The 16776-nt window shown below is 35.0% G+C and overlaps 1 protein-coding gene across 3 annotated transcripts in view; it reads left to right on the forward strand.

Annotated features, from left to right (window-relative positions):
* The window catches only part of Nnt (nicotinamide nucleotide transhydrogenase), a 98986-nt gene that overhangs the window by 47447 nt on the left and 34763 nt on the right, over positions 1-16776 (forward strand). For all 3 annotated transcript variants that reach the window (XM_026393624.2, XM_026393623.2, XM_026393622.2), the window contains exons 14-19: positions 85-280; positions 2718-2951; positions 3997-4157; positions 6087-6266; positions 13366-13525; positions 15836-15917. In XM_026393624.2, the coding sequence (XP_026249409.2) occupies positions 85-280; positions 2718-2951; positions 3997-4157; positions 6087-6266; positions 13366-13525; positions 15836-15917 (1013 nt within the window). The remainder of the gene's footprint in view (positions 1-84; positions 281-2717; positions 2952-3996; positions 4158-6086; positions 6267-13365; positions 13526-15835; positions 15918-16776) is intronic.

Here is a 16776-nt window from a genome sequence, read left to right on the forward strand (position 1 = left end):
CCATCAGAGAGGTCCTCTCTAATCTAATAGATGGAAGGTTTTAATAATCTCTCTCTCTCTCTCTTTCCCCTTTCCTTTGAAAAGATCATGTACCTAGGCTCGGGCTTGTGCTGTGTTGGTGCCCTGGCTGGCCTTTCCACCCAGGGGACAGCTCGTCTTGGCAATGCACTGGGTATGATTGGGGTTGCTGGAGGCCTGGCAGCCACACTTGGAGGCTTAAAACCGGACCCAGAATTGTTAGCTCAGATGTCTGGAGCAATGGCTTTGGGCGGTACCATTGGTAAGCACTTTTAGGCTTCTGCCTTCATGGGAACCCATGTCCTTCAAATACTTGAGGGTATTCCGCTCGGGGATTTTAATGTGCTGTTCTACATTGCTTAGCATTGAGGAATGCATCCTTTCATCGTGGTGCAAATATCATAGAGTGCACTTACACAAATCTAGGTGGCATAGCCTTTTATATATCTGGGCTTATGATGCAGGCTAATGCTTCTAGGCTACAAATCTGTATGTTACTGTACTGAATATGTATGCAGTTGTAATATAATGGTATGTATTTGTGTATCTAAACATAGAAAAGTTACAGTACAAGTACTGAGCAATTGGAGTTTTTCATCTTTATTATAACCAATAGGACCAATATCATGTCTCTTTATCAAAGTATCTTTATATGGTGCATGCATGGCTGTACTTTGTTAAAGTAAGTCCTTTTATTAGCAGCCTGGTTTCTGAACACATATTTCTGTTTGAGGCCCATACTGATGAAGGGATTAAATTAAATTACTTTAATGGAAATTACATCAGTAAATATTATCATATTTATTAAAGTTGGTATAATTTTCATTGTAATTCCAGTATTTTAAAATATGGAGTAACTATGATGACTGGGTCAAAAGAGATGGTAAGAATTTGACTGTACTCAGTTTTTATTTTCCTTTAGTATGCCTAGTTGGCTGATGGTAGAATAGGGTGCTGAAATACTTACGTTTGTACTATATATAGGCACATGTTTTGATCTGGTCGTAAATAATAGTTGAAAATTCTGCTTCTTAGACCTGTTAAAAACTTGAAAATTACATGGGTGGGCAAATAAACCATTGTTAATCATGTTTAGTATGTTAGTTTACTATTGTTAAATTTTCAGGAATTTTGCAAATTTTTAAATATAACCACCATTAAAACCTAAATTACATAAATTTAAAATAAAATATATTAGAAGCAAAGGTCATAATACTAAAAACACATACTTTTGTAACTAACCAGATTTTATCAACTGTGCTCTTGGGATTATTTATGTCTATTACGGGGTTTAATAGAAATAGTATGAGGTAGTGGGCTATTATACATTTCCTCTCAGTCCCAAATTCAGTACTATCACATCGGCAGGTAGAAATGATCCTTGGTAGAAGTATTTGTACTATTGAAATAAACATATGCTGCACATCTGGGCTTGATTTGTTATTTTATTTATTGTTCAGACATAAGAAAGTGAAGGAAAAATATTAATAATACAGTTTAAGCTTAAAATATGTTGTGACTATAGCCCTTGCAGTATAAGTAACACAGAGTTGAACAGTCTTCCAATGTTTGAAAACTGTTATCAGATTCAGCAAAGAAGTCCCTTGCAGAGTTGGCAAATGAGTGAAGTTCTCACATACATCTTACATATATATGCCACAAACATATGGTATTTTACTTTCATCCTACTTGTTAATGTAAGCAAAAATATTAGCCAGTGTTTAGGTAGGAAGTCTGCCTGTTCATCAGTTACAAACACTAGGTTGGCTGCAGGTACAAGAATTTAGCAATAATCAACAAAAGCATCTCAGGACAGTCATTTATCTATATGGAAGTTGGAATGAAGAGTATTGAGTATTTAATTATCATTTGAATTAACGTATACCTTTATATCATTAAAACTCATGTATTTATTTGCACATGTAAATCCCCCACCCCTGTGAATTGGTTGTTAAATATTTACCAGAGTGATGTTCGCTTTAAGCTTTTTTTTTTTTGGTACTTCCTTAGGGGAACTTTAAGTTCTTTCTTGATAACCTCTAAAAAATAATTGAAGGAAGAAAAACCTGTGTTTATGGCACGAAATCCTTTAGACATATCTTAGCAAATATTTTGAGTCCCACTCATTCTATTTACCTATCTCGAGCTATGAAATTCCTTCAGAGTCTCCTCATTCCAGCATTTTCTGCCCAGAATCTTGCAGTTCTTTACTTTTGGATTTGGCTCCCACCTACCTACCTGAAAACCTGTCCCTGTCACTACCCCCCCCAGGAATATTCCCTGTTCCCATATTCTAGCTGTTTCTTACTGCATGGGAGCAAGCACTGCCTATAAAGAAGAGGCCTGGAATAGTCATTTAGTGGGGAGAATTTTAGGGGGCCTATTTGGAGGTTAGAGTGATCTCAAGAAGCTTTTGTTGAGGAAGAGGAGTTAGTGGGAGGAAGAAACAGGCATTGGTGCTATGTTTGTGTTATTTGAAGTTGGGCCTTGGTTAGATGTTTGGAAAAAACCTAGTTTTGAAAGAGTATATGTGTAAAACAATGCCTGTACAGTCCCTGCAGAAGATATCAGCCTGTACTAAGGATTAGGTAATATTTATTGGTGACGGTGGTGGGAACATTTACATGTGATCTTTGGTGTGGTCATGTCTCAAAGGTCTGTCCAGTTGTAATTTCTCTTTGATCATCATTTCCCAACAGGATTGACAATTGCCAAACGCATCCAGATTTCCGATTTACCTCAGTTAGTTGCTGCTTTCCACAGTTTAGTGGGCTTGGCAGCCGTGTTGACTTGCATAGCTGAGTACGTTGTGGAATATCCACATTTTGCTATGGACGCAGCAGCAAATCTCACCAAGATCGTGGCCTACCTTGGCACTTACATTGGCGGTGTCACCTTCAGTGGGTCACTTGTGGCCTATGGGAAATTACAGGGTAAGCAATTTAGTGTGATGTGGAAGTAAATATCCATTGTTCAGGGTACGAGAGTCCATTTAGCTTCCAAAATCACCTCCCCCAAAGAAACTGTTGAGGGAAGAGGCTTGGATAGCACTAGGAAAGATAGAAAAGATTTCACTCCATAAAGGTAGCTCTCTTTTATTGATCCATACAAATATCAAAACTTTGGAACTATTTCTTCTGCAGACAGCTAGTGGAGGAAATTAATGCACAGAAATTTACATAGACTAACTGAGATTTAATAACATGTATGAACAAAATAATAGCTTTGTGATCTTTTGTTAGAGATGTCTGCATGGAATTTACACAAGTGAGCTTTATACATTACGCAGAATAGAGAACAACTTCTTGAGTGAGTTCATGTGACTGGTAAACAGAACTCATTTTGAAATTGGAAGTAGAGGAAAAAAAATTCAGGGAGGCTGTTTTGAGAAAAAAAAAAGAGTCTCTAGGGAAACTAGTTTGTGATTTAAAAATCAGATCTTGCCTCTCAGTAAAAAAGTCATTAAGTAGGACACTTCCATGAAACCTAAAAAATCATAAAAGAACTTCAAACCTAAAACATTCTTGTTTTAGGCTTTGTCTTTAGAAACAACTAAAAAACAAAGGTCCTTCTCCCTTGGGCTCAGTTGATAGAATCAGAAATGCTAATGTACTAGAGTCCGTATTGAAGTTTTAAATAAATAAAACCACACTTAACAACTTTTGTGTTGGTGTACAGGGGAAAAAATCACTTTTTAAGATTCTATGACAAAGAGTAAAGAAATTATGTGATCAAAGTAGGAAAAAGAACAGTTAAATTGAACCATACTTTTCCTGTCTTCCATTAGAGTTTGTTACATTTAATAATTCTAATATGCTTTTGTGTCTCGTATCTGGTGATATAAAGTGATACTTCAGATACCATGTCATTCTAATATTACATTTTGACAGTTTGGGATTAAGTGACATGCAGTTGAGTGTATGTGTAAAGGTGGTTTCTTACACATTTGAGATTTTGAAACTATGTTCGTTGGTCTAGGTATCCTGAAATCAGCCCCTCTCCTTCTACCTGGAAGGCACTTACTCAATGCAGGCTTGCTGGCTGCTAGTGTTGGTGGAATAATCCCATATATGATTGACCCCAGCTTTACCACTGGTATTACCTGTCTGGGCTCCGTGTCAGCTCTTTCTGCTATCATGGTAAGAAGTTGGAGATGAACAAGGACATATTTTCTTTCAACTTAATTGTTCATTTAAAAGTTGTCACATGTGACACCTTTCTTGCTCTGGAGTCTCTTCGTTGGATCTATGTGTTGGTGAATAAGAGTTTTAAAAACTCAAGGGTTTCAGTTCCGTTCATTAGGTGCTTACTATATGACAAGCACTACAAAACAGTGCTTTGAAGTTTACACGGTAAGTTTGCCTGTTATTTGCTATCACATTCATTGGACACTAAATCAAATAATCATATAAAAGAAAATTCAGTTAATAAACCTGTGTGCTCAGTGAGGGGGTCCAGCCTTTCATAATAGGATTGGTCTTCCTTTTTCTCCCTGCCTTTTGCATTTAGTCTGTTAAGATGTAGACTATTTTTTTTGTCTATATGTTTCTGTTTGGTGGTTTATATATCAATATTTGATGATATTGTATGCAATTCTGTGTCACTCACTGATTGCTTTATGTTTCTCTAATATGGTGTATACCTTGTACATAGGGTTTATATTTTAAGGTTTTAAAAACACTAGCTACTATGCCTAGCCCAAACTTAGATGTTTAATAATTGTTTATCAAATACTTAGTGGCTCCTTGATTCAGAAACACAATATCTGTAGTACAAAAATGATACTTATTTTTGTGGAATCCTAAGAATTAGGTCATGATTTTAGTACAGAAAGTTTAAAGTCACTTAAAAATCTATCTTTATACGAATACCGATATTCAGTTTTCTTCTGCCTTTTATAGTGACAATTTTATTTTAAATGGAAGAAAATAGTTTTGATATTTTTAATCTAACAAAGTGAAAGAAGTTAAAGTCTAAAAATCAAACTAATACTATAGAAACATAAAACTTCAATAATTCTTATTTTTTTTGAGATCTAAAAGATACTTATTGCCCTATGAGAATGTCTGCATAAGTGATGATTTTATGGCCTTATTTTAATTGCTTTTGGGTTAAATAAGTGATAAATGAATACACTTAGTAACAAGAAAAATGTAGGAGAATGTGGAATAAAAAGCAAAAATCTTTCTACCAGCCTTTTTATTTTCCTGGTTTAGTAATTTTGGATTGCATTGTGGACATTATTCATGATATGTTATGAGATGCTTTGGATTCTATCGTATCCATCTAAAGAGTATCAATTATCATTTTTAAATTTGTTTTTATAGGTAGGTAATTTGGTGGGATGCAAATTTCAAATTTCGGTTCCCTTATGGTGGGAGCAGCTGAGAGCTATTATTTTATCATTAACAGGATTGCTTGGAATCTGCTCCACATAGCATAGTTATTAGAGTCAGCCGGCTTTGGGGATCCCTCCAATTCATCTAGCCTGCTCCTTTGCAGAGTTTTCTCTGTCACTTAGTCACCACAAACCCTATCCTCATGATCTTCCAACCAGTAAAACTGTGGGCTTATAATCTTAGTTTTAGCTGCTCCACTTGCTACCAACAATGGTCTAAAACCATAAAAGCTGAAAAATTCACTAAGTGGTATTATATTTTTTTTAGGCATAGACCTCTCTCCATTGTCTTTAAAATTTTTTTATTGGTGCATTATAATTACACATATTAGTGGAATTTATTATTATGTATTCATAAGGCACACAGCATAATATATCAGTTTCATTCCCCAGTACCTCCCACTCTCCATTTTCTGCCTGCTTTTATTTAGGGATTTATTTATTTATTTGTTTATTTATTTTGAGGCAGAAGGGGTGGCTGAGTGTTCACAGCTGTTCTACCAAGTAGAGAGTTGGTCAGATGGAAGACACTTGGGCATTAGCAGAAGTGGAACTTGTATGGAACTCTTATTAGTTGCAAAGTTGGAATAATTAGGAACCAAGATGTTAAATGTCCTAGGTTTAATTTCAGTATTCCGAAATTTGAGTTCTGCTTGGGTCTTTGTCCCAGGGTGTGACCCTGACGGCTGCCATCGGGGGTGCCGACATGCCCGTCGTCATCACTGTGCTGAACAGCTACTCGGGCTGGGCTCTCTGTGCGGAGGGATTCCTGCTCAACAATAACCTGCTCACCATCGTGGGCGCGCTCATCGGATCCTCTGGGGCTATCCTGTCCTACATCATGTGTGTGGTAAGACTATGAGTAAACAGAAGAAATGGTCTTCTGGAAATATGAATGTGCTGGTCATTTATTTGCAGTAAAAAAAAATGTTACTTTTAATATTCAGAAATATCAAAATGTATTATTTAAATAAATTTCTAAAACTGTTTTTAAAGTACTCAACTGTAGAGAATTAGGAATATTAAATATAAAGGTAAAAATCTTCTAAGGCTTCGCTCCATTTGAAGATAAATATATAAGTTTTTTCATCTTTTTTCTTTGTGCATTACATATTTGTGTATTACTTGTCTGACCTTATTACCTTCTTCTTATTTAAATAAAAAACCTTATTATATTTTTAACTTTTTTATTTTTAACACTAAGATGCTTTTAAAGTTTTGTTTTAAGACCCTTTGTATTAGTCCATCATATGGATATACAAAGTTCATTTAACTTTTTCCCTAATGCTGTACATTTTAGGTTGATTTTTAATTCTCTTTGCATTTAATTGCATCTTTGATGATTTTGGCTTTTGTCTTAGAAGAGAGAGAGTGTGCTCAGTTTTCAGGTTTTTTTATGTGTTTCCACAAAGCTTGCCCTCTCATTGGTCATCTATGCCTCTGCCTCCCTTGAAATTTCATGGGCAGCATGATTAAAAAAAAAAAAAGAACAGAAAAAGGTAACAATGTGAATACTTATTAGCTTTGTTTTAAATTTCTGATTCTCTTCTTGAGTGGCAAGCATATGTCCTGCAAATAATTTATGGTTGACTAGAAAATGTTTCCCAGTTATAGGTGTTATTCTCTACATATTAGTTTTGAATAGCTGTTAAAAGACAAGCATGAAACAAACAGAAATCAGAATATGACTTTCCACTGATAAATAATTTAGAGGGAAAAGAGCTGCTACTCCTATCATTTTTTTTTCAATTAAAAAACTCCCTTATTTTGCAACTTAGAATTTTCTGAAGTTTTAATTGAAAACTCTCAGTTGTAATTTAAATCCTGGTTATCTTTTTATACAATTTTTTTTGTTTATTTCTTTGTCCTGTAAAAGAAAGCATTAGATAGCCCAAATTCAAAAACAGCCCAGAGATTTTTAAATTAAGTTACTCAGGTTATTTAGGGAATTTGTAAAGGTGAAAGCTTGCGTATCCTATTTTAAAAGTGTCAAGCTTTGAAATTTTTAAGGAAAAAAATGTATTTAATTGTATTAGAAATACAGTTTAATCTAAAAATAAACTTTTAACCCTTGGTTTGAATTTTAGTCATTTGGAAAATTTGACCAGCAGAGGGCAGCAGATTTTCACTATTACTTAAAACATGTTTTCCCAGAAAACTGATTTTAAATTAAATGGAAGGATTTGAATTTTCATAAAGCCAGTGGCATACTGATATGAGGAAGAAAGGGTGAAGGACTTGTACCAAGATCTTAAAATGTTACTATGGACACCATCTTTTTTTATTAATTAATTTCTTTCAATTAGGTATATATGACAGCAGAATGTATTTTGATTCTTTGTACAGAATTGTAGCACAACTTTTCATTTCTCTATTTGTCCACGATGTAGTGTCACACCATATATGCAACCATACATGTATATAGGGTAATGATGTCTATCTCATTCCACCATCTTTCCTGCCCTGTGCCCCTTCCTCACCCCTCCCTTCCCTTTGCCCAAAGTTCTTCCATTTTTCTTAATGGTTTCTTTAAATAAAGTGGAGACAGATATTTTGGGAGGTGTAGTTGATCAATTTAAGAAGTTAGTTTCTTTCTTTTAAAAAAAGTATATGTATATTTTAGTTGTAGATGGACACAATACCTTTATTTTATTTGTTTATTTGTTGTGGGGGATCAAACCCAGTGCCTCATGCATGCTAGGCAAGCGCTCTGCCACTGAGCCACAACCCCGTCCCAAGAAGTTAGTTTCTTTTATTATTATTAATTATAGTAACCATAGTAATTCCTATGTTAACACATCTAATAGGAACTTGAATAAGGTTGGAAGAGGCGCTTGTTGAAAATACTCTCTTCTACATGTTCTTTGGAAATTATCTTTCTTTTTAAATTCTTTCATATTTCTTTTTCTTTTTTTCATCCCAGATATTGAACTCAGGGGCACCTAACCATTGAGCCCTTATATAATTCTTTATTTTGATATAGGGTCTAAGTTCCCTAGGGCCTTGCTTTTTGCTGAGGCTGGCTTTGAACTTGCAATCCTCCTGTCTCAGCCTCCTGAGCACCTGGGATTACAGGTGTGCGCCATCATGGCTGGCTGTTTCATATTTCTTGATCTATTTTCTTTAATTATCCTGTTTCTTTCTATTTCTACTGCCACAAGTGTGTCATTTGCCATCATCATACTATACAGTTTTTTATTTTCTAAAATTCCTATACCACATATATAGCTAATAGGATATTCTTATAGCTACCTGTGTTCATAAATATCATGATAGCAAGTTTATATTAATTTGGATTCGAGGAAGGCGAAGGCTTAATTAAAAAAAATCCTAATTACAAAAATGAAAGATGTATAATATAGGAAATTTAAAAGACAGAATAATTAAGAAAATAAAAATTTTTGAACTCCTGTTGTTAATTAACTGTTAATAACATTTATAGTTCTAATGTTTTTCAAGTGCTGTGTTAACATTCTATTTAGTGCATTGTTGAATTTTCTAACATTAAGTTTTTAACTAATAATTTTTAGCATCAACCCATTATTATAACACACATATACCATAAGCTATGTTTCCAAATCTACATTATTAATTGTTTGAACAATTTTTTTTGGTTGTAGTATTTCTCTTTGTGCATCTTTGATTATTTCCTTAAGTTAAATTTTTACAAGTGCAATTACACGTTCAAAGGGCGTAAGCTCTTTTCGTTGCCTTTTGAAATTGATAAATTGATTGTCCACCAACGATTCCTCCTTAGTGCTCTAAACTAGCGATGGATGTCATGGCTTACTTCAGTGCATGCTCCCTACTCCCATATGTCATTTTGAAACAAAAAGAAAACAACATAAACAAATCTGCTGTACTTTTAGACTTGGAAGATAGAAAATTTCTTTCCTTCCAAATTTCCCTGATTTCTGATTTTTTTTCATCTTCACTAATTCTTAACTTGTGCTTCTTTATTATAAGAAATTTTTTTTCATGGCTTATGCTTAGCAGCACAAGGTAGTTCATAAGATTAATAAAAATTAAACAGCCGGTTCAACTTGGGTGTTGGTACAGTACTGCAAGCATTATGCTGGATGCTTTACAAGTGTTAGCTCATTTCATCTCTACAATAGTTTTGGAGATAGAAAATGTTCTCATTTTAGAGAGAAGGTATTTTTAAGGCTTATTTCTTACCTTTGTGTTTGTGAAGCCTGGCCCAGTACCTGGTACATTCCAAGGTTTGTACTGTTTGGTAAATGAACATTAGGTGGATATTTTTTTAGCTCATTTACTGGAGTTAATATGATACAGTATGTTGACCTTCATTATTAAAGACTGAAGGAAAAATTTAAGTCTAAAGCATAGCAGGGTGGTTTTGCTGGGTTTGGTGGTGCACACCTGTAATCCCAAAGGTTGAGGCAGGAGGACTGAAAGTTCAAAGCCAGCCTCACCAATTTAGGGAGACCTTAAACAAGTTAGCAAGACCCTGTCTCAAAAATAAAAAAGGGTTGGGGATATGGCTCAGCAGTTAAGCACCTACAGGTTCAATCTCCAGTACCAAAAACAGAAACACAAACCACCACCAGAAAAAAAATAAGAAACAGGGTGATTTTATTCTATAGGAAGAAATGGAATGTACCACAAGTGGCTAACCAGCAATCCCTAGAATTGTATTTTTGTTTTGATAATTAATTTTTTTTGGTGTCCTCTGAGCTATGATTACACAGTATTCATTATTATAAAAGTTGAAAAATGTTGGCAATGTCTAATCAAAAAACTCAAATCAATGATGTGCTTTATATCCAGATATCAAATAGACATTACCTTCTTTATGATTTTATAGTCTCTCTACTCGTGATAGAATTCAAATCACCTGGGAAATAGAGGTCTTGCAAAAATGCAACAGCATTTTCAGGCAAAATTTTTTGATTTTTGTACTTTGTTATTTGTTGCCAAATGGAAATAGAAAGAAGTGTGTTGAAACAAAGAAAATTATGTTTTTTTGCTTTGTGATTAATTAACATCTACCAGGTACTGAAATGAGAGGCTGGTAAATGGTGTATATATTATTATTTTGGCTTGGTCTACTTTATGATTTTTCCTTTGTTTTCAGGTTTACTTCTCACAGTGCACTTAGAATTATATGAGTTAAGGGTCTCTTTAATGTAGAAAACAATTTTCATTTTAGGGCTTAATAGTTTGAGAGGAATAGTTTTGGACAATGTTGCAAATTTTTTTGCCTTGAAACCTGGAAACTCTTTTTAATATGTGGATCAGTGCCCATAGGATAGACTATTAATCACTCAAGCAGAAACCCTGAACATTTGTTGAGAAAATAATGTTGCAATGGTAAATTTAGAGATGAAAATAATTTAGTTTTTAAGAGGCCACATGAAATTAGTATAATGATGATATAATTGTGTATATGTGTTTAATAGGGGGTAGGCCTTGATTTTTAAACTACTATGGGGGTTCCATGTTTTTTTCTCCCTAAGTTGCCATCTGAAGTGGGTACACTTTAAATGTCCTCAGAAATTCTTTCCTTCTCCATTCGTTTTATAGGTTCCTTTTAAGCCAAGTTGGAATAATGTGGGTATATCTCTATACATGTGTCCCTCTGCCGTATATCCCTCTGTGATCTGTCCCTTTGCAAGACTGTCATAGAGCCTCTTTGTCCATTTGACATTTATTTGAAGTTATTATGACATAACTTCATAAATATCTCAATGTCTAAAATAATGTTTTGTACCGATTTTAAAGACAAAAATTTGGTAGAACATTTTTTTTGGTAACCTAGTTTCAGAATCCTGTAATTTAAAACTAGAAAAGATTTATCAAAATCCTCAAAAGTGGGGCCGGGGTTGTGGTTCAGTGGTAGAGTGCTTGCCTAGCATGCACGAGGCACTGGGTTCGATCCTCAGCAACACATAAATGATCTCCACCTAAAAAATAACAACAACAACAAAAATCCTCAAAAGTTGCAAGTTTGGGAAGTCTCAGGTATGTCTATCTAGGCTTTTATTTAAACCTTGGAAATTTTGAGAGGATATCTTAACAAGAACTTAAAACTTCAAGTTAGATTAGGTTTATTAACTTAATTAAAAACATTAATTTTCCATGACTCTCATAAGAGAGTCATTAATAATATACATAAAGATATTTCAGGCTTTGTGTGTGTTAACCTTAGATGAATTTATCAGATTTGGAGTTCTGTAAAATGTGAATGTATTTGATAGGTGAGCTTAGCATGAAAGAATAATTTAAAAAATGCTGATATTGTGATTCATCATCTTTGAACTTTGTTGTTATGAAAGCATGGCTCTTTGCTCATCTTCTGTTTTCCTCCCTGCCTTTGCCTGTGTCAAAACATAAGCAGTGAGGTAAATGTCTCCACCAAAGTGGTTGCCATCTGGGTCCTCATTCTGGGTGGTTGTGGTTTTTCCCTGATGTAGTGCTTATCGTTGGAGATTTCTAATTGTTTTTAAAAATTTTTTTAAATATTTATTTTTTAGTTGTAGTTGGACACAATACCTTTATTTTATTTATTTTATGTGGTGCTGAGGATCGAACCTAGGGCCTGGCATGTGCTAGGTGAATGCTCAACCTCTGAGCCACAACCCCAGCCCTCTAATTGCTTTTTAAATAATCAAATGTTATCTTTTCTTTTTTACACGCCTGTAATCCCAGCGGCTCAGGAGTTGGAGACAGCAGGATCGCAAGTTCTAACCCAGCCTCAGCAAAAGTGGGGTGCTAAGCAACTCAGTGATACCCTGTGTCTCTAAATAAAATACAGAATAGGGCTGGGGATGTGGCTAAGTGGTAGAGTACCCTAAATTCAATCCCCAGTACCAAAAAAAAGGTAATAGATTGATCCTTGCACAGTAATCAATAATATGTTTATTATGACCCTTAAAATAGGATTTAATAATGTTTGGATTTTTTTCCAAATGGTAACATCAGTTACAGTCCTGTAGACTATTTTGATCGTGTACAGTACTGATTTAAATTCTTAAAATGTGTTTGATTACTTAAAATGTCTTTGGGTTTCCTGTTTCCCCTTTACCATCCCACCTCAAGACAGCTACGAATGAGGTTTTCACACCAGGACAGTTATTGTTATGTATTTCAGTTGGGGTGTTTGGTACAGTCTGAGATGATTGTGAGTATGCAATGTGAAGCTCCTTTCTCCTATTTTTTTCTTCTGAGATTATTTTACAAGTTAAAAGTGTGGGTGTAAATTTAAAGAGAGGATATATCGCCTTATGCACCTGCGTCTCTGGAAATGAAATATTTTAGAGTCTGATGATGGATCCATTTACTTCTATTACAACTTAGGTGTAGGGTTTCATGGAGCTGTAGTAGATTTGGATAATATGCCAGCCCCCATGTTTTCTTCTTCTTGAAGACAGAAGGCAGCAGAGTTCTAAATCAAATGTAGCCCTTATTTTGATTCCTTCTGGTTGCCTCTTGATAGCTTGTTTCTGGTAGCAGAGTTCACTGGAGAGATCTGAAGGGTCAATGTAAAAGGTTTTATTCTTGTCATTTTCTTTGGTTGTGGTTTACCCTGGTGAAATACATGTAGGTATGGAGAGAAATTGCTCAATCAACCTTTGGACAATAATAGTGAATCTGAATTTTGCATTTTAAATTTTACTGGTAGTTTTTATTAAAATCTTTGTCTTTATTCACATTTTACTGAAAATGTATCTGTGTAATTGACTTGAAAGGAAAAAAAAACAGGTGGTTCTCGGATCTCTTTTTATTTAAATTTAAAATTTTTTTAAATTTAAAATTTAAATTTTTGAAATAATTTTCAGAAGCCAGCTCAAATACATCTGGTTAAAATGACCTAAATCGTCAAATAAACCTTTTTAATGCTTCTGAATATCATATGTGTAAAATTTATACCATTCTCCCAAAGTTATGTGGATTAAACTCTCATAGCTGATAATTTTGCTCTGTAGGCAATGAATCGCTCCCTGGCTAATGTGATTCTTGGAGGCTATGGTACCACTTCAACAGCTGGTGGGAAACCCATGGAAATTTCTGGCACACATACAGAAATCAACCTTGACAATGCCATCGACATGATTCGAGAAGCTAATAGCATTATCATTACTCCAGGTAAAAAAATAAAGGCAAAATCAAAAAATAGACAACCTCTAACTGTTGTAATGGATTCAGAGATAGTTTTTTATAATGGGAAAAAAATGGAATTGGAAATTCCTCAATTTTGAAAACACAATGGAAACTTAGTAGCAACTCTGTGATTACTACATGAGAAATATGAAAATTCTCAGTTTAGGTTAACATTTTGAGGATCACATCTATAAGTTGATGTAGTGGGTTCTGTAGTGTCTTTTAGTGTTTCTTTAAACATGTATTAATTTTTGAGTCTTAGCTATTTTTTTTTCTGGTAAGTTTTTGGCCTATCATCAAGATTAAATTAGATATAGGTTATGAAAGTGTCTGGCTTAGTCAGTAGGCTTGCTTAGTCTCTTTTCAAAAATAAATGTTTAAAAAATGACATCAAGAATCATGTGGTGGGCTGGAGATGTGGCTCAGCGGTAGCGCGCTCGCCTGGCATGCGTGCGGCCCGGGTTCGATCCTCAGCACCACATACCAACAAAGATGTTGTGTCCGCCGAGAACTAAAAAATAAATATTAAAAATTCTCTCTCTCTCTCTCTCTCTCTCTCTCTCTCTCTCTCTCTCTCTCTCTCTCTCTCCTCTCTCACTCTCTCTTAAAAAAAAAAAAAAAAAGAATCATGTGGTTTCAATAGCATGAGAGAGCATGACCTAGTAGACAGAGCTTGGTCTGGGAACCACAACATCTCATTTTAAAATTTTTATTATTTTTTTAGTTGTCAACAGACCTTTATTTTATTTATTTGTATTCGATGCTGAGAATCAAACCCAGGGCCTTATGTGTGCTAGGCAAGCGCTCTACCACTGAATCACAACCCTAGCCCTCAATGTCTCATTTTTGGTCTTAATTTTACCACTAATAGTCTGTATGACATTGACCAAGTCATTTAATCTCTCTGGACCTCAATCCTGCACCACAGCTCCCTTTCTCTCTCTCTCTCTTTTTAATTTTAGCTCAGTTCTCTTTCACTATTATTACACAATGCTCTGGTATTATGGATAACATGTTGGTTTCAGTTCAAGATTTTAACTGCATTCAGTCTTTTGAGTTTTCTATAAAGAAAATCTATTGATTTGACATGTGGGTAATTAACCTATTGGTATTAAGGTAAAAATAGCAAACATTATCCTAATCAAATGTTAAGGTGCAAGGCTTCTTAAATTGGGGCAGTGTTCCTTTTTAGGGGCATTTGAAACATGTGATTTGGGGTTTTTGGTTGTCACAAAGATGGGGCTGCTATTGTCTATTAGTGAACAGAAGCAGATAAACTGAAGTGTGTGGGGACATTTCTGTGTATTGAATTGTCACAGCCGGAACAGCTGTGGAATTGCCTGTAGAGAAAGTGTGCTGGAGTGTGAAGAAGTTGAGGACTGTGATCTTTTCCTTGAGGCGTTTTCCACTGGGGGAAGAAGTTGCAGATGAATGATGCAGGGGGTGGTGGCTATGATAAAGGCTAAATTGAACCGCGTGAACCATTTTCCCATCATGAGGAAACTAAGAAGATTTGTAGGCAAGTGAGGATTTGTTTTTGGCCTTAGAGGAGGGATAGTGTTAGGCATGGGTGAAGGCAGAAGGAATAGAAAAGGGTTAGAAAAGCAGTTGTTGTATAGGTAGACTGGACAGAATGTGACAGTTAAAGGAGAAGGAATACAGCTGAAGTTCTTGTTATACCCTTAGTAATAGCGAATGTGAAGATCATTTTTATTTTTCATCTAGGTGCAGGGGTGGGAATGTTAAATTATTTTTTTTTTGAGATATAAAGTTTGGACAATGAACTTGCTGTATGGGAACTCAAATGAGAGGCAGAATGAGAGTCGTCAGATGGTTATTGATGCCATGGGATGAGCTGAGATTTTTAAAGAGAGGTGAGGGAGAAACTTGGTCATTTAAGAAGGCAACTAAAAAGAAAAACTATTCAAGAAATTTGAGAGAGGGGAAAGTTAGGAGGGTGCCAGGGAACAGAAGTGTTTTCAGAATCAAGTATGCACAGAGTTTAAAAACATGAGAGGTAAAGAGAGAAGAGAGGGCATGTGCAAGTGTGTCTGTGGTGTGTGGATGGGAGTGCCCAGAAATAGTGTACTCTGCAGAAGATTGAGGGATCATTAGATTTTAATTTTCAAATTCAAACTTATGATTTTGAAGGTCAGATTATAAATTACTTTCATGTCTAGTCCTATTAACTGCCTATGTTGACATAAAAATATGTTTTGAGCAAGAGACAAGGTGTAGTTCATAACATTTCAAAACACAACCCACATTTTTCTATGTTCTTGATATTTCTTGCAGGATATGGTCTCTGTGCAGCCAAAGCTCAGTACCCCATTGCTGATTTGGTAAAGATGCTCACGGAGCAAGGCAAAAAAGTCAGGTAAGTGTTTGCAAGGATAGTTGTGTGATGAAAGATTATGGACGACTTTTTTTTTATATTTATTTTTTAGTTGTAGTTGGACACAATACCTTTGTTTGTTTTTATGTGGTGCTGAGGATCCAACCTAGGGCCTCACGCTTGCTAGGCGAGCATGCTACCACTGAGCCACAACTCCAGCCCATTATGGATGACTTTTTAAAAAGTACTGTTTCTTTTTTTTTAATATCTTTATTTATTTTCATATGGTGCTGAGGATCGAACCCAGTGCCTTACATGTGCAAGGCAAGCACTCTGCCACTGAGTTATAACCCCAGCCCCTAAAAAGGACTGTTTCTTTAAGTGGCACTTTACACGTGTAATCCTAGGGAAAGCTGTCAAAAAACCTCTATACTAGTCTTAGTCTACTACCAATTTTCACTGCTTTTATCTAATATCATTGAATCTAAATATAGATTCATTTTAGAAAGGAAAGTTTGTTATTCCAAATTCCAGGGTATTTATTAATGGGGAAAAATAGAAGTTTGTGTTTCCCTGTGTTTCAATTTGGGGAAGGAGATCAAGCAAAGCTCTTTCTTTCTTTCTTTCTTTCTTTCTTTCTTTCTTTCTTTCTTTCTTTCTTTCTTTCTTTCTTTTCTTTCTTTCTTCTTTCAACCATTTTAGTTATACAGAGTAGTTGGGTTCCTCTGGACAAATTGTACGTTCATGGAATTAGATTTCAGATTCCCTATCCTCACTATTCCCTTCCCTCCTTTCTCTACTGCACTGATCTTCCTTTCACTTATCTATTGATTTATTTTTTATTGTTTTTTTTCCTATCAAGCAATGCATTTGAATTATATCAAGTTGTGTTCTTCTGTTT

Source organism: Urocitellus parryii, chromosome 1, assembly GCF_045843805.1.
Source record: "Urocitellus parryii isolate mUroPar1 chromosome 1, mUroPar1.hap1, whole genome shotgun sequence".
Classification (NCBI taxonomy): Eukaryota; Metazoa; Chordata; class Mammalia; order Rodentia; family Sciuridae; genus Urocitellus; species Urocitellus parryii.